Source organism: Rattus rattus, chromosome 11 (assembly GCF_011064425.1).
Source record: "Rattus rattus isolate New Zealand chromosome 11, Rrattus_CSIRO_v1, whole genome shotgun sequence".
Lineage (NCBI taxonomy): Eukaryota > Metazoa > Chordata > Mammalia > Rodentia > Muridae > Rattus > Rattus rattus.
Window position 1 is genome coordinate 93,935,071 of NC_046164.1, and position 18,993 is coordinate 93,954,063.

Here is an 18,993-nt window from a genome sequence, read left to right on the forward strand (position 1 = left end):
TGTGTTAGACGTGCTAGTCTCACAGAGTACCTCAGTGGGTTGAAGAGACTTGTAAGCGGGTCCCTTCACTCCGCTGAGGCAAGGACAGTGACGGGCAGCAGGGCATTTGGAGAGCTGAAAGGGGCAGTTACCTTATTAGGGGAGAAGACACCAGGGAAGACACGTTAGAACAGTACTCTGAATGAGCAGAACGAGGCTAACGAGGCAGGGCGGTGATTGAAGGACACTTTCAGCAGCCACAGTAGCACAGAGGCACCCAGAAAGGAACCGCCTTTGGGGATGCAGACGTGGGACCTGGGGACAGGTTACTGCTGTCCGGTTTCAGTGCGCGAGGCAGGAAGTTGTCAAATAAGCACTGACAATCGAGTATGCCTGGTTTCGTGAGCTTCTGCTTGATGCTCAGAACTTAGGAAAATGTTTGCAAAGTAAACAGGGGCCTGGAGAGCATAGCTCTGAACACTCACTTATGAATAGTGGTTCTGAGGCCATGTTTGTATTCTTTAAAAATTTATTGTCATTAATTCTTTTATGTATGTGTGTGTTTTGGCTGAATGTAATGTCTGTGTGCCATTTGCATGTCTGGTGCCCAGGAAGGCCGGTGAAGGGCATTGGATCCCCTGAGACTGAAGTCCCAGTGAACCGCTATGTGGGTGGCTGGGACTTGAACCCCAGGTCCTCTGCAAGGGCAGCCAGGGCTCCTAACCTCTGAGCCATCTGTCCAGCCCCCTGTTTACTCTTTGTAGTAAACATTTTTCCTAAGACTGGTTCTATATCCTTATAACATTCTTATGTAAGTTTGGAGCTGGGGCAATGACTCAGCTGTAAAATGCCTGATAGTGAAGCACCAGGAGCTGAATTTGGTTTCCCAGCACAACAGCATGCATGTGTAACGTCACTGTGGAAGTGGTAATGGTGACACACAGACCTAGTCAGTGAGCTCCAGGGTTAGGGAGACATTGTGTCTCAAAAGGAAGGTGGAAAGTGATTAAGGAAGACCCCGACACTGACCTCTGGCCTCCACATTTACCTGCACAGACATGCAAGGATCGCTCTCTACCACATCAAACATACACATATACACACAGAGCACACATGTGCACATACACACTATATATGCATACCACATATATACACACACCATACATACGCACACACATACCACTCATATGCACACACACACCACACATACGCATACACCACACATATGCACACACACATAGGCGCACACACACATAGACGCATACACACAACACATGTACCCACACACACAACACATATGTGCCCATACACACCACACCACACCACACATATGCACAAATACACACACCACGTATTCACACACAGACACACCACGTATGCACACACATATACCAAACACATGTACACACAAAATATAATTTGTATTTTTTAAAATAAATCAGCATGGCATAAATAAATGAAACTAAAGGGAACTACAGGAATCTGAGATGTTGCAAGATGTAGCTATTCAAGCACTATTGTATGTATATGTTCATGTTGCACCTACATGTGGAATCACTGTGAACATACAGCAACAAATGTACTTAATGTACAGCCGTGTGGCCTTGGCAGCTCATATACTTTAAACTCAGCAACGCTTCTTCCAAACGGTCAGTATCCTGTTTATAAAGTTGAGACCTAACCAAAGTACAAGTTATTTTAGTTACATCTCTGAAAAATTTAGTGTTTAATAAACTGTTCAAAGGTACTTTCTTATGTAAACAAAGTTGGTTTCTAGGCTCTGGTCATTATAAACTGGTTTCCTCGTATAGTATCAGATGGGGTACTGCAGTCACGTGAGACTTGGGTCAGCCTGTTCTGTGGTATGTTCTTGAGCAGGGCTTGGCCATATTTCCTGTCCTTGTCCATAAGCTGAGAATTATTTCTGTTTAAGGTTTTTGCTGTTTGTTTGTTTCTTTTTCGAGACAGGGTTTCTCTGTGTAGCCCTGGCTGCCTGGAACTCACTCTGTAGACTAAGCTGTCTCTTCCCGTCTCTGCCTCTTGAGTGCTGGGACAAAGGCATATGAGAATGCTTTCTACATTTTTGCTTGTTTAATAATGAGAAGAAAACCGGAATGAAGCTGATGAAGGCCTTTCTTGAATTAAAAACTGATATTAAGTGAGAATTCGTGACTTTGAATTCAATCCTAAGTCAGTGGATCTTTTATTTTTGAATCGTGTTAAGATATGGATGGATTGACCCCAGTTCAAGACACTGATTGAAACTCAACCAAAATAGCTTTTATGTTCGGGACAGAGCTATGTAGGAATACGACACGCAGTCCTGGAACTCGTTGGGTAGCTGAGGATGCAGGCCCTGCTGCTCCAGGGCTGTCCGTACAGGGGTGCATCACCACACACATCCCAGAATAAAGTCTTCTGGAGTGAGGAGGAGACAGTACAGAGCTTCTGTGTTGGGAAACAAGATGCTAATGGGAATAGGTAAGTCAGTTCTAGTATAATATGTTCAGTAGCTCCCCTGGGGGCTTGCCGTGTAGCTCTACCTGTCCTAGAACTTGTGTAACAGCCCACGTTTACTCGTGGCTGTTCTCCTGACTTTACGTCCTGAGTGCTGGGATTATAGTCGTTAGCTGTGGACTTTAAAGTAACATTTCTGTTGGGAGTCACAGCTAGAGATTTTGGATGTGTTATATGGCAAATAGGCAGTGAATGTGTGCATCTGTAACGTGACATATAATCTGTCAGGAAGTTTGGATGTTTGCCACACAATTTTCTTAAAGGGAATTTTTCAAATGTGTCTTTCTTTTTTTTTTCTTTTTTTCGGAGCTGGGGACCGAACCCAGGGCCTTGCGCTTGCTAAGCAAGTGCTCTACCACTGAGCTAAATCCCCAACACCTTAAAGGGAATTTTTAATTTATTTTATCATTTTGTTTTGTTTTTTTTTTTTAAACTTTTTTTTTTTTTTTTTTTTTTTTTTTTTTTTAGTGTATGAATGCTCTGTCTGCATAGACACCTGCCTCGCCCGCTCCACCTTGTGCTTACAGATGCTGCTGCTCCTGCCGGTGTGTCTCCTGGCCACAGCCGACCATTCTATAAAGCTGTACGCCGGAACAAACTTTTCCTTTATAACTGGCTTTTGGTCACGGTGTTTTGTCAAAGCAACAGAAAATTAATGGAATTTTTGGTGCATGTAGTTGGAAGGTGGCTGAGATAAGAGGACCTACAGGAACCAGGGCCCTGGGGACTATTACAGAGCAGAGCTGTCAATCCCGAGAGCGCCTGTCATGTCTGCCCATTCATGTTCTTCTCCTTACCCCTTCTCTTCCTTCCATCTACCTTCACTCCCCCTCCCCTTTTAACTTTATGCCAAAAAAGTTGAGGAAATCGGCTGTCCACATTCCCAGTCTCACGTCGTTCTGACACGGTGATCTGCAAAGTCAAGGCTGTTTATCCCCTGTTGTAAGTGGGACGTTGGCTGGGACCACCCCAGCTCGGAGAGAAGAGGGTGCTCTCACTTGTCTAGTTTGGTGCATACACCAGTTGCCTCTGGCCAAGGGAGCACAACAGTGCACGGAAGGAAGCTTCAGTGACTCCCACTTCTTCTCAGCTATCCCTCCTCAAACTCAGCTTTGTGTCCTAATTCTCCACGTGTCCAGCCTTTGGTGGCTCCTTGTGGCCTATAGGTAACAGTGTTGTGAGTTTTGGCACACCGTGGTTTGACCTACACCACCTTCTCAACTCTCCTCCAGGTTGTTAAACTAAACTAGTCTGGCTGACTTCTAACAATACCTATTTCTCACTTGAAACAGCTAAATATTTAAAAGATGAAAATTACTTTCCATGGAATATGAACAAAGCTTTGTAGCTAATCCTTAGGTGGCGGCATTTTTATATCACTGATGGTAGGAAGAATCAGTTTGGCTTTTTAATCAGCAGCAGCGATGATGTCTGTATCCATATCTGTGTGCAGTTACTATGACAACCAACCAGAGAAGCATGAAACAGTTTAGGCTCCACAGTTAGGGCGTTCTGGCCGCTGGGCTTTATGGAAAGTCGGTGGCTTTCTGTGGTCAGTACTTCTTACTGCTTCTGACTACCTTGTCTGTGAAATGGGAAATAGAATATGAGTTTCAGGAGAAGTAAAAGATGTCCAGGCTGTGCGGCATGGCAGACAGCCACACCCCTCCAATCCTGGGCAGTGTGGGCCCAGTGGGCGCCATTGCAATGAGCAAGTATGTATCATTGGAGAGATGGGGGCGGCAGAGAAGGTAAGAAGTTAGTACACAATGAAGAGAACTGGAAACAGGCTGGTGGTGAGGAACAGCCTGATGTGAGAGAGGCCTGCACTGCCACCTGAGACCATGATGACCTCTGGGCCTGTGCTCCTCAGGGCCACATCTGCGTCTGGGTCCTGCCACAGCAGGGGCCTGTGCTACCATCAGAGGCCATGCTGATCTGCCACCACACAGTGGCGCCCTGCCGACATGCACGGGAGAGCTGGCCCCACCAACCAGGGGAGAGCTGGCCCTGAGCCTTGCCCGGCCAGCAGGAGAGTCAGCTCTGCTGGTGTGGGTGTGGGAGAGCTGACAGGCTGATCAATTTAGCTACCACTTAGGCCCAGATCCAGGGCTTTGAGCTGGTCCACCCCAGCATCTACCCTATCTATGAGCTGCTGGAATGTGTGAAGGACCTGGCCCTGCAGAAACAAAGCTGCAGGACCTCCATGACTCAGGGCAAAAGTAGACTATCCCAGAGGAGTCTTGGTGACATTCTAGTGTTTGTATAGCAGAAACCAGAGGCCTCAAACCAGGCCAAGGCCAATGACTCATTGTAAAGAGCGTTTGCAAGTAGAGCTGTTTGGATAAAGAGTGTGTGACTGTGTGACACACCACGACACACTGCAGCTTCCATGGCGAGGTGCTTTGTGGGGAAGCTTGCTAGGGCGGAGGGGTAGATACGGAAGGCTGGGAAATGAGTGCAGTTGGGGTGCATGATGTGAAATCCACAAAGAATCAATAAAAGAATCAAATGATAGGGGGCTGGAGAGGTGGCTCAGCAGTTAAGAGCACTGACTGCTCTTCCAGAGGTCCTAAGTTCCCATCTGCAGTGGGATCCGATGGCCTCTTCTGGTGCATCTGAAGACAGCGACAGTGTGTCCACATACATGAAATAAATAAATCTTAAAAAATAATCCTGATAGATGTGAAAATTCTTTGAACATGGAGTGTTCTGCAAACTTAAGATCCTTTATTTTATAATTAATATATTTAGCGTCTTAGTTTGGCTTCTGTTGCTATGGCAAAACACCATGGCTATAAGGAACCTGGGGAGGAAAGGGTTTATTGGCTCACGGGTTCCAGCCCATCGTCAGTGGACTGAGGAAAGCCGACCACGAACCTGGACACAGACCCTGGAGAAAGCTGCTTACTGGCTCCTCCTCAGCAAACCCAGCTGCTTTCTTAGATAACCCAGGGGTTGAACCCCACAAGTAGGTGGCGCCCACCCCGCCCACATCTGTCATCAGTCTAGAAACTGTCCCACAGGCTGCACACTAGCCAGCCTGATGGAGACACTTTCTCCACTCAGTTGTGGTCCCTCTCAGATGACTGGAGATTGTGTCAATGTTGAGAAAATATCAAACTGATACATTTAGTTACTGTGTTAGCTCGAATGCTAGCGTGGAGCCTACCTTAAATGGCAGTTAGGTAAAGTGTAAGTTAGCACACAGTGTCAGAGTAGTAGTGGTTCCCTGCATGATTGAAACAGGCTGCAGAGTTCAAGTGCCATACCCATTTAACAACATTACTTAGCGCTCCAATGGATCACTCATGGTACCCTAGTAGCATGTCAGACCAGGCCTGTTGACGAGGAGTGGTGTAAGGTTTTATCAGAGAACTGTTTGGTTTTTTTTTTTAACTTTTTGTTTCATTGTTTAGAATAATTTTTATTTCTCCATATGAAGCTGGATATTTTAAGAATTGGATTTATTGGTGGCTGGAGAGATGGCTCAGCGGTTTAGAGCACTGACTGCTCTTCCAGAGGTCCTGAGTTCAATTCCCAGCAACCTCGTGGTGGCTCACAACCATCTGTAAAGAGATCCGATGCCCTTTTCTGGTGTGTCTGAAGACAGCTACAGTGTACTTACATATAATAAATGAATAAATCTTAAAAAAAGTTTAAAATAAAAAAAATGGATTTATTTATTTAATATGTATGAATATTTTGCCCGTGTGTATTTATGTGCATCCTGTGCATGTTTGGTGTCTGTGGAGGTCAGAAGAGGGCCCCAGGTCCCCTGAACTGGAGTTATGGACAGTTAGGAGCTGCCATGTGCATGCTGGGAGCTGAACCTGAACCTTGGCAAGAACAGCAAGTGCTGTTGATCTTTAAGCCGTCTCTTTAAGTCCCTGAAGATGGATATCTAAAGTTATATTCCAGCTTTTGATAGAGAATTTCCAGTATTTGGAAGGGGAGTATTTTTTGCATTTGTATTATAATCATCGCTCACTTGTCTTCACTAGGGTTCTTGTCACTTGTCTTCACTAGGGTTCCATGGCTGTGAAGACACACTGTGACCAAAGCAGCTCTTATAAAGGACAACATTTAATTGGGGCTGGCTCACAGACTCGTTGTTCAGTCCATTATCATCATGGCAGGAAGCATGGTGCTGGAGGAGCCAAGAGTTCTACATCTTGATCCACAGCAAGAGACTGTGTACCACACTGGGCGCAGCTTGAGCATCGGAGACCTCAAAGCCCCCCCCCACAGTGACATAACTTCCTCTAACAAGGCCACACCTCCTTAGTGCCCCTTCCCATGGGCCAAACATTCAAACACATGAATCTATGGGGACCATACCTATTCTAATCCCACAGCACTTGGTGGCCTTTTTGAGAGCGTAGTCAGTGATTAAGTTCAATCAAAATATATTCTGTAGCTAGGCGGCTGCTTTGCGTAGTTATGTACCAAGTTCAGATATATTGTTTTTTCTGTTATCTTTATAGTCTATTGCATCTGCAGACATGGATTTCAACCAGTTAGAGGCATTCCTGACCGCTCAAACCAAGAAGCAAGGCGGCATCACCAGTGAACAAGCTGCAGTCATCTCCAAGTTTTGGAAGAGCCATAAGACAAAAATCCGAGAGAGCCTCATGAGCCAGAGCCGCTGGGACAACGGGCTTCGGGGCCTGCGCTGGAGGGTGGACGGCAAGTCCCAGTCACGGCACTCAACTCAAATACACAGCCCTGTCGCCATAATAGAGCTGGAATTTGGGAGAAGTGGACGGGTGAGTCTAACGTCAATCTCCTTTTGTAAACTGTGTTTATATTACTCATTATTGATCCACACACTTAGTTTACTTTTATTTAACTGTGTTTGCAGAGGTAATCCTAGAATCACTTTCAGAGGTAGAATCCTGTTGGTGTTTTCGGTTACAGAGTCTAGAAAGCAGCCTTGCAGTTGTCTCCAAAGGGCAGGGTGGGACAGTTGTGACCGTAGTCTCCCAGGCATGAGAAAGAGACCGAGAGCAGACGCTAAGGTTAGTCAGTGCAGAAGAGAGCCTTCCTGTCCTGTTATCTGGGTAGTGTTCCGGGATGGGAGAGATAAATCCTAATCTCTTAATATCAACGCGTTGTTCCTGAAGACTGCGTGCACCACCTCTGGCCTTGGGCTCTCAGATATTTTTCACCCGGATCTCGAAGTCTCCCGTGCTTAGAACAGGTGGTTTAGTGTCCGTGCGGCTTTTCCTAAAGCAATCCAACTCCTGCTGCAGGCACCTGCTAAAGTCCACTTCCGGTGACCTGGCTTACGTTTTTTGGAGCAGGGAAAAGGGGTAAGAAACTGGTAATTAGAGACTGTCCAGACCACTGAGTTAATCACATTTGTTTTTGATAAATAATCAAATAAGGGCTTTTATTATACCCTCTACCGGAAATGTATTTCCTTTCTCATGATAAGCACAGTCTCTTTCGCTGGCTGGTTTCTTCACAGATGCTATTCTTTAGGGTTTCCCCCCCTTTAATATTGACTTTAATGTAAGGCTTTTTGTTAATTAAGAAAATTAGAATGCCTTTTATTTGTTTAGTTTAGAACAGTGTTAATTGTAGCGTTAATGGGTTTGGGTTTATTTGATAGTGAAGTCAGGTCAGTCAATCCTTATGGTCTACAGAAATGTGCCTGCCCTTCCCCCGGTACAAAGTCAACACAGGGCAGTGAGGAGAGTGAGGAAAGGATTAGCCGTTAGACTTGGAGTCTGTGTGGTATACACACAGGCCGTTCACTTTTTAGTCTGGCAATGGTGAGTGTACACATCCTTCTGTGTCTCTCAGAAGGTTGGTTTTAGGACACCATGCCCTTCACAGATACCAAAACCCAGGCCTAATCCTTTTCGTAAAACTGTAGATTTGCATGTAGTTTACATATACCCTCCTTTATTTTCAATAATTCTAGATTACTTATACTTCCTAAAGCAGTGTAAATTCTATGTACACTATTATGCTGAATAATGACAAAAAAAGTCAGTACATGCTAGGTATAGATATTTGTGTGAGTATCCTGTGTTGTGGTTGGTTAGATCTTCAGTCGTGGAGCCTGTCGGGAGGAATCTACTGTATTTCATGTTGTCTTTAAGTACTTAGCATGTGCTCAGGATATGAGAACACGCCCATCTGTTGTAAGAATCTTAGGAAATTATTATAGCAGTTCTTTAACCTAGTATTTCCCTGATACTTCTCAAACTAGGATTATAATGTGCCTTTCTGATTTTATTACAATAGTTTATAAGCCGTGCAGTCAAAGGCAGGAAGCCTCCACACACAGACCAGCATAGTCGAATCTGAAGTTATTTACCGTGTTCAGTAAATCACATGATTTACATCTGACTCTTTACATCAGTTTGGAGCGTGTCAGTGATGTCATTCTGAGGACCAACCTGATGTCAGTGCGCCGGCTCTCGCGGCCACACTTCCGAGCTACCTGTGTTACATCCCGATGCTTCAGTATGCTGTCTTTCCACTTGGTTCTAGGCGTTTCTTTCCCTTTTCATACTAAAAATATTTATCTAATAAAAATAAATTTATACTTGATATAGAATTTTATATAAAGTACAACAAATATTTTTACTTCTTTGTAAAACTTTATACGTTCAAGCAGCACATTCCAGAATTCTATAAATATGGCCACACAGTGAGATACGAACATGTTTTTCATTTAAGTACGTGAAAAGGATGACACTGTGTATTACAAACTTAAATTCCAGGGATATGTTGCTTTGATTGTGCTACAATGTGTTGTACTTCAGAGAATAACTTTCTCAAGCACAAGGCTTTTCTTGTTTCTGAGTAACCAGTTCCCTATAGAGCAACAGATGAGCCTTTTGTACTTGTTGTCAACTGTGTAAATGAGAGCTTGGCCAGAGGAGCCTGCCTTCCAGCAGAGCGTGGGGACTTGTCCAGTGTGCTGCCACCCTCCCGGCGGTATGGCCCCGGGCGCACTTGTCAACAAAACTCTCCTTGCCTTTCTCCGAGGCGCCCTTTTGTTTTGTTTTTGCTTTTGTTTTCCAAGACAGGGTTTCTGCGAAGCCCTGGTTGTCCTGGAACTGGCTCTCTAGACCAGGCTAGCCTCAGACCCAGAGATCTGCCTGCCTCTCTCTCCTGAGCGCTGGGATTAAAGGCATGCACCACCAGCACCTGGCCGTTTTGTTGATTTATGTTTGGTGTTTTCTCACAGTCGCTTGCTTGCTGCTTCAGTACAGCTCATTGTCCCCCAGGTCTCCTGAACGCCATTGTGTCTTCTTCAGTGTGTAGGATTCCTTCCAGTGGCTTCTGTACTTGTGGATCAGTGGTAATGAATTCCACAGCTTGTATTTATCAGGGAATTTTCTCCCTCTGCAATTGTGAAGAATACTTCTGAATACAGCAATCTAGACTGGCCATTGGTTCTCAGAGCTTGAAATGGGCCATCACTCCCCCAGCCTCTAGATTTGTCAGAGAAAATCTGCTGTTATTCTGATGGATTTGCTGTTGTATATGATCTGACATTTCCCCGTATGATTCTCATTGCTCTTTTTTCTGTAAGTGTGATGTTGAACTGTAGCACATGTGGTTTGGCTTGGTTTCTGAATACTTCTGTATCTGGGTAGTCATCTCTTCCCCATATCTGGGAAATGTCTCTTGTAATTTTGTCAAATATATTTTCTGTACCTCTAACTTAAATAACTTCTCCTCTTCTCTGTCTTTTCATTGTTTCTCATAAATCTCATACTTTATATCTGCTTTTGTGATATCGGGAACTGAACCCAGGACATACATGCTAGGCAAGCACCCAGCCACCCAGCCACCCAGCCACCCAGCCATCCCTTCTTTTGTCCTTTCTGTTTTTGAGCTAGAATGTCAGAAAGCTGCCTAGGCTTGCCTTAACCTTCTGTGAGCTCGGATGGGCCTTGAACTTGTGGCCCTCCCTCTGCTTCCAAGCAGCTGTTGTTATAGGCTACTTGGATAGGTCACTATGACGATAGCATAAGCCAATTAAAACAGTCACCTCTTCAATTAGAATAAGTTTCGAAGGAGCAGAGAAACAAATGTAGTATGGTGTGCACATGTAGCCTCTCTTTTGGGAACAGGTGTGAGGCCTCTCTCTGTGCAGTCCCCAGCCCTGTGACACTTGCTGTGGATTTCCAGAGTAAACTGAAAATATATTTGATAAGTTACAGAGGGGAGGGGCTTGCCTCTAGATTTCACTGCCGCCGACTTAGCAGGGTCTTTTCAGTGTGGCCTCTTAGGGCTAGAGAGACAGGCTAGTGGTTAAGGTACTGATGCTCTTCCAGAGGACTCAGGTTTGATTTCCAGTCCCCAGATGGTGGCTCACAACTGTCGGTAACTCCAGCTCTAGGGGATCATCTTCTTGCCTCGGAGAGCACCAGGCGCACACGTGGTGCACAGATGTACATGAGTGCAAAATACTCATACACATAAAATAAACATGAAAAACAGTGGCTTCTCAGGTGTACAGCCTGTAATTCCATCCTTGGTGAAGCAGAGCCTCAGGTCTCCTCCCACTTGGCTTCCTGGCAAGTGATTTGCATATTATGCTGTGGGCTTCAAGACTCATTTGCATCTGATTTTTTTTCTGATAACTTCAACCTTCTGATCCAGAGTGCACACTTACAAACGAAGGAGTCACTATAGACAGAGTCAGCTCTCTGAGCATGTACTAAATCCCCTGCATTTACCGTGCTCCTCCTCACTTTTGCCAGTGACGGAGGAAAGGCTCTGGAGGGAGCCCATCCCTTCTCATCGATGTGCGTGTTATTTCTCCCATTCCCAACGTCAGGCAGTCGGAGGTAGGCAGAAGAGCCAAGACAAGCAGAAGCGGGCAGGCGAGGGCTGGGATCCTCCTTGCCTCTGTGTATCAGGCTCACCTGAGGGCCCTGAGACTCACGGCTGCTGAACTCCATCTCAGACAAGGGCTGCTGCTTTAGGTTGGGTAGGAAAGGCTGATCTGAATATCGAATGGCAGGAAGGTGCCAACCTCAGGAAGGTCTTGGAGACAGAACTTACAGCCAGGCTAAGAAGTTAGCCTTGCATCACAGTGTGCATGTGGAGGTCAGAGGACAGATATGCAAAGTCAGTGCTCTTTTCCTACCATGTGGATCCTGAGACTCAAACTCAGGTCATCAGACTTGGCAGCAAGCCCCCTTTCCTGCTGAGCCATCCTACCAGTCTGGGATGAAGTTTATATTCGAACTTAAATCTGCTAGAGCCACTACTTTAATTTTCTTGTATTCTGCTAAAAGCGAAGCTAGACCTAAGACCTTTTTCATCTAAACAGAATGCCTACAAGATTAATAGTGTTGTGACTACCCCAATGAATTTTTATAACATGATGATAGCCTACACCTAAATATACTGTACAGTGCACTTTGCTGTGTTTCATTTGCAGTACTGCAGCTAAGTCCCAAGTCTCCCAAATGCTAGGCAAGTTCTCAACCAGTGATCGACAGCCCTGGCCTATCCCATAGTTCACAGTTGTGTCCCTGGGAAGTTACGCAGATATTTTGCATTGGTTCAGTCAAGAAGAACTTCGGGGTTTTTTGTTTAGAGATCCTCCTGAAGATCTTGCTTCCTGGGACCTGTGTAAGTTCAGAGCTGAGACGTTGCCCTGTCCTGTGTCGTCTCCTTAGGAGAGCTCTGTTCAAGCTCCTGTGAGCACTGTTGCTGTGTCATCTGTGCAGACAGATGACCACAATAAGGTTCTCCTCCACCCTGCATGTACACCTGCACGTCAGAAAAAGCACAGATCCCATTAGAGATGGTTGTGAGCCACCATGTGATTGCCTGGGAATCGAACTCAGGACCTCTGGAAGAGCAGCTACCACTATTAACTTCCGGGCCATCTCTCCAGACCGCCCATACATGCATACGTTTTACTTCTCTAGTTTAATTTTTTTGAGCACACGAGGTGCGTGCAGTGCTTTGCCTTGAGCCTACAGTGGAGGAGACTCAGACTGCACCTGTGCTGCATTGCTATGCAAAGATTGGCCAGAGCGTATGAGGTCTTACTAACGTCTCCAGAGGAAAGCATGTATTTGCTGAACAAAGCCCTGTGTGTTCTTTGAAATGAAGAGTTCTTTATTTAAGTGAAACCCAGTATCCTCATCTATACTTCCCTGCACTACTCTTTGGAACGTTTTTTACATTTTAAAATTGCATTCATTTATTCAGTTGGGGTTAGGGTATGTGCCAGGGTTCGAATGTGAAGATCAGAGGACAGCTTGCTGAGACCTTGTGGGTCTCAGAGTCAGAATTCAGGTCACCAGTCTTGGTGGCACTTGCCTTTACTGGCTGAGCCATCTTGCCACCATCTTGGCAACTTTTTGTATTGACTTAGCTTCTTTAAAACAAGGTAAAAGTAAACATATGTTACCTTTAATCTTATTTTTAGATTCCTGGTCATTTATGACTCCTGTATACTATATATTTGGCCATTATATTTTATTAACTGAAAGGGTGTGTGCATGTGTGTGTGTGTGTGTGTGTGTGTGTGTGTGTGTGTGAGAGAGAGAGAGAGAGAGAGAATATGAGAATGAGTATGTGTGAGCCTAAGGCTAACCTTGGTTGTTGTTCCTTTGGTTCCATACACCTTGTCTTTCTAAAAAGGGGCTGTCAGTGGTCTGCATTTCACCAAGTAGGACAGACTCTGGGATCCGCCTGCCTCTGCTGCTCCAGTGCTGAGATCTCAGCGTGCCCCAGTGCGTCCATCATTTTGATGTGGTTTTTAAGGATTGAACTCACGTTCTCTCTCACAATTGCTCAGGAAGTACGTTTGCATCTGATTTATCTTTTCGGTCACAAGATAGGAGTTTTACAGGATCAGATATATCTCCCCTTTTCTCGAATGCCCAGTTTAAGGGATAATACCCTGCAGAAGTGAATGAGGAAACAAAGTCCTAAGTGATCGCTGATAAGGGGCTGTGCTCATACTTCCTCTCACTTTTTCCTTAGCTAATGGACACAGGCACAGACTTTGGGAAAACCATTGAATTAATAAGCAAGCTTTGGAGGGGAAACCATAAAGTAGCTCCCGTGAAAGGATTACGAACTGCCTTACACTGTGTAGGAATGGGTATTTACGTGAATTGCTGGCTCATTGCTTCCATTGAAAACTTTGCAGTTAGCACGTGTGTCAGCATGCTGCAGAGTGGAACCCAGCCACAAAGGATGTGATGGCCCGGTTGGTACTCTGTGCTTGTGACACAGCTTCAAGTTAGAAAATGTATCCAGAGCAACTGCCAAGCTGGAGGTCAGCTTGTTGGGGTGGAAGAGATGTTTTTTCTATTAAGGGTCACAGTGTAATTATGTTTGGGAATGGAGGACAGGAAGAGGAGGCTGGGATTAAGCCCCAGCCCCATTTCAGCTCCCGTCTCTTGCTGTCCTTCCTTTTCTGCATGGTCACTTTGAACAACTCTGCGTGCTGGTCCTCCTTCCCCTTGGACTGACTTCTTCCACACCAGCCCTTTTCTCTGTTGCAGTGCCGCAGTTTAACTTCTAACCACTGACAAGTCATTAGCGCTCTCTGAGTGCTTCTCATTGGCCAGGACCCAGCTCATCACTTCACATCACGTGCTGCATGGGTGCTCATGGGCTTTCTCCCTGTGCACGTACATGTTACTCACAGTGACCTGTGGTGGGTGAGGAGTCTCGGTTCTCCAGCTGTTAGGTTAAAAGAGCCAGAGTTATGGACACTGTGTAACTGTCCAGATAGCATGGTTTCTTACCATAAAGGTGTAGGGACTCATATTCATATTTTCATTCACATTCAGTTAGCTGCACAGATGAATCTTACCTGCTGCAATCGGTCATAAGTTGATGATATTTAGCACTGTGCTTTAAATCCTGCTTTATATACGTTATTGTCCCTGCAACAGTGTCGTGTAAGGTAGGCATTAGGATTTCTTTTTAATAAATGAAGAGGATAAAAAAATTAGTTGTTCTGTAGATCACATAAGTAATTGTTTGCTCAAGTTAAAAGACAACAGATGTTCCAGTTCATTGACTTTTTCTGAAGGTCACATTGTCTTAAAGTATTGTCTGTTACAACTTCAGGATAAACTTGTGGAGGGAGATGGAGAGACGGCTCGGCAGCTGAGCGCACTTGCTGCTCTTGCACAGGACCCAGGCCAGCCCCAGCACCTAGGTGGGCAGGCATCTGCGAGCGTCTGTAACTCCAGCTCCAGGAGCTCTGATGCCCTCTGCTGGCTCCTGCGGGCACTGCACACACCGTGCATGCTCAGACACGGAGGACACACACACATAAAGAAAACAGGTTCTGTTGCTTTTGTTCTCTTTGAGATAGGGTTTCTCCGTGTAGCCCTGCGTTGTCCTGGAGCTTGCTCTGTACACTAGGGACTCAAACTTACAGATGTCTGCCGCCATCTGCCTCCCGTGTGCTCAGATCAAAGGCCTGTGCCACCGCACCTGAACAAGTAACTCTTTAAAGTGGAGGTGACAGTGGCTTCGCCGGAGCTGGCCTGTGGCCATTTGTGTGTGGCAGAGACTTCCTAGTCCCACACTGGTTAGACTTAGATGCGAGTTCTAAGTTTTCCTAGTGCTCTTTGACAACTGTAGCCTATAGAATGTGGCCTCGCATTCTACAGGTTCTAAATGTCGACTGTGGGTTACCTCCGCCAGACTTTTTAATTTAAAGTCTACTTGCAAAAATACTCGAGATTTGCTTCTGTTTGTCATCTGGACTAATAAACTCAGTCTTCTGTTTAAATCCTGGAAAGTCTGACGTAAGATTTTTTAGAATAATACTTTATTTTTCTGGGCCATATGTGAGATGGTGATGGACAGGAAGTCTATGCTCTGCACTGCCTTGGAGTCCATTTGCTTGTGTGTAAACCTGGATTTGCCTGTTTGTCTGCTTCTGATGCTGGCCCATTAGCATTTTTGCTATTCTCCATTTGCATTTCAAGAATAAACTTTAACTTTTGCCAGCTGTGTCCCCAGTCTAACATTTCAGAGCACTGGGCTTTGTAGAGGTGTCCTAGTCACTGCTCTCAGCTGTGAGCAGACACCACGACTCTGGCAACTCTTATAAAGGAAGCATTTAAGTGGGACTGCCTTCCTGTTTCTGAGGCCGTCCATTGTCGGCATAGCTGGAAGCATGGGAGCACACAGACAGACATGGTGCTGGAGAGGCCGAGTTCTACATCCAGGTCTCAGGCAGCAGGGGAGAGAGAATCACTGGGCTGGCTTGGGCCACCCCTCCCCAATGACTCAATCCACCCAGCAAGGCCACACCTCCTAATCCCTTTCAAGCGCTGCCACTCCCTGATGAGTAAGCTTCAGAAGTATGAGCTTGTGGGGGCCGATCTTATTCAAACCACCACTTCCTCTCCCCCATTTAATGAGAATAATTTGTGCGCTGCCTGATCTACAGTGCCCAGTTGAAGACTGGACCTGTAATTAACCTTGGAAATAAATGGACTAGATTGCAATTTAAGGGTAGAGCTGTCAGTGAGATGACAGTATTGCCACCCCTACCATGCAGTGCCTAAAAGCCCTACTCACTGTGCTCATGCAGCCTGTAACTTTATTCCCATCCTCACTGCCCTGTGCAGCCTGTAACTTTATTCCCATCCTCACTGCCCTCATGCAGCCTGTAACTTTATTCCCATCCTCACTGCGCTCATGCAGCCTGTAACTTTATTCCCATCCTCCCTGCGCTCATGCAGCCTGTAACTTTATTCCCATCCTCCCTGCGCTCATGCAGCCTGTAACTTTATTTCCATCCTCCCTGCCCTGTACAGCCTGTAACTTTATTTCCATCCTCCCTGCCCTGTGCAGCCTGTAACTTTATTTCCATCCTCCCTGCCCTGTGCAGCCTGTAACTTTATTTCCATCCTCCCTGCCCTGTGCAGCCTGTAACTTTATTTCCATCCTCCCTGCCCTGTGCAGCCTGTAACTTTATTTCCATCCGCTGCCCTGTGCAGCCTGTAACTTTATTTCCATCCTCACTGCCCTGTGCAGCCTGTAACTTTATTTCCATCCTCCCTGCCCTGTGCAGCCTGTAACTTTATTTCCATCCTCACTGCCCTGTGCAGCCTGTAACTTTATTTCCATCCTCACTGCCCTGTGCAGCCTGTAACTTTATTTCTATCCTCACTGCCCTGTGCAGCCTGTAACTTTATTTCCATCCTCCCTGCCCTGTGCAGCCTGTAACTTTATTTCCACCATCCACTATGAAAGCCTCAGAAACAGTAGCTGTGGAAGTGGTCATTTTATTGATTTTTAGCCTTATTTATGTTTGGGTTGGAATTTCATGGATTTCCTTGGGAAATAAGCCAGGAGGATAACCTCTGATGAGGATATTTTTACACCTTTGAGTAGTGAACTCTTCTCAGGCAACCATCCCTATCTATGTATTTAAATTGCACAGCTTACAAACTCAATAACAAAGTTGGTACTCAGAGAAATAGAAGTAACTCTCGGAGCTTTAAAGAGTGCAAGCTTGTGTTCTTCCTCCTCACCCAAGGGAGCATCGTTAGAGTGGCCTTTCCCTCAGACCAGTCCGTTTTGGGGTGGAATAATTGGTTTAAGTCAGTAGATTCCATTACCTAACACAGTGGGTCTCAGCCTTCCTAATGCGCAGTTACCCCCAACCATACATTTATTTTGTTGCTACTTTATAACTAATCTTGCTACTGTTATGAATTGTAATGTAAATATCTGTGTTTTTCAATGATCTTAGGCAATCCTTGTGAAAGGGTCATTCAACCGTAAAAGGGGTTGTAACCGACAGGTTCAGAACCGCCACGCTAACATACGATAAGATTCACCTAGAAATTTCTTTATTCATGATTATAGTTTATTTTAGATGAATCTGTTTATACTCTGGGTAAAAAATTTCCAGGTCTAATTTTTTATATTTAATTTTATTTTTAATTATGTGTCCACGTGTGTGTTTATGTGTGTAAATTTGATATTCAAAGAATCCAGAAAAGGGTGTTGGATTCCCTGAAGCCGGAGTTAACAGGCAGTAGTGAGTTACCTGGTGTGGGATCTGGGAGAGCAGTAACCACTCAACAACTGAGCTATCTCTCCAGCTCCGTTCTAGCTGGTGGTAGGGGAGAGCCTTGGGCACAGAGAATAGCTTATATTTTGGTGAGCTAGAGATTAAGAATTTGCCGTTCTCTCAAGAAGCCGCTTTAGTCTGTTATATGGCGAGATCTAGGGATGTCTCTTTTTAAATGGTTTGCAAGTTCATGTCCACATCTCATACTGTTTTGTTAGCTGTCCTCTCCCCCCCACTCCCTGTCTCCCCCCCATTTTGAGATAAGGTCTCTCTGTGTAGCCCTGGATGTCCAGTCTCTATGTAGACCAGGTCAGCTTCAAAATCACAGGGAGCTGCCTGCCTGTGTCTCCCGGGTGTTGGGGTCAAAGGCATTCGCCATCACACCTGGTTTTCCTTTAATTTCTTTATTTTTTACTTCTTGTAACCAAACGTGTTTGGGAATTTTCAATGTCATTATAAAGAATTTTAAAATGTTTTGTGTTCTTAGTTAGTAATGCCCTATATATGGAAAGTTTGCCCTATTTTCTCTTTCTCCACTTTAAATTTTAATTACTTGAGTTTAACTTTTGGAAGTTAGGTCTAACTAAATTTACTGACCAAATGTATGGCCATTGTGGAAGAAGACAGACCCTGTTATAATTTTCTCTTGCTTGTCCAGATGCAAGCGATTAAATTTCAGAATCTGGTAAGGTTTGATGTATAGTGAACTTGAAATGAAGGTGGCAAACCGTTATGAAAGAATGTCAGGGAATAGTAATATTCTTCCTATGAATGTCCTGGGAAGGGAAAGGAACACCCAGTTCTTTTTCTCCTTCCTGCGTATTTTCTTGGTTGGTCAGTTTTTGTAATTTCCCTTTGTTATACAATTTATCATAGCATCTCCTTTTTCTTTTTCACAATGCCTACAATATTTGTAATTGACTGTGGTTTTTTAAAGCTTTATTTTGTTTTTGAGTGTGTGTGTGTGTGTGTGTGTGTGTGTGTGTGTGTGTGTATGTATGTTGTGTGCGCGCACGCCTGGGTGTGTACACAGGAGTGCAGATGCCTGTGGAGACCAGAGGATCCCCCTTGAGCTGGAATTACAGTCAGTTGTGAGTTGCTGCTAAGTATGGTTGCTTGGAACCAAATTCAGGTCCTCTGCAACAGGTCTCTTTAACTGGTCTATCTGCCTGTTCAGTATCTGTCTTAAATGATATTAAAGGACATAAAAGTAGGTACTATGTTTGAATATCTTATTACTTCTTGAAATCGTGAATGCTAATGGCAGTATCAGGGTTCTTGGTGCCAGTTATAAACTAGGATTGTACATGCGCTTATAGCATGGGCGGCCATTTTCTTTTTGATAACCATAGGAACATCAGATTACTTGTTTCCAAATTAGTTATGCTATGTTTTGTTTTGGTTATTTGTATTTTTGTTCTAGTTTTTACAGATTTAGG

General features: G+C 44.9%; 1 protein-coding gene across 3 annotated transcripts in view; it reads left to right on the forward strand.

The window, feature by feature from the left end:
* The window catches only part of Commd1 (copper metabolism domain containing 1), a 91,984-nt gene that overhangs the window by 25,732 nt on the left and 47,259 nt on the right, over positions 1 to 18,993 (forward strand). For all 3 annotated transcript variants that reach the window (XM_032917086.1, XM_032917089.1, XM_032917087.1), the window contains exon 2: positions 6,984 to 7,265. In XM_032917086.1, coding sequence (XP_032772977.1) covers positions 6,984 to 7,265 — 282 coding nt within the window. The remainder of the gene's footprint in view (positions 1 to 6,983; positions 7,266 to 18,993) is intronic.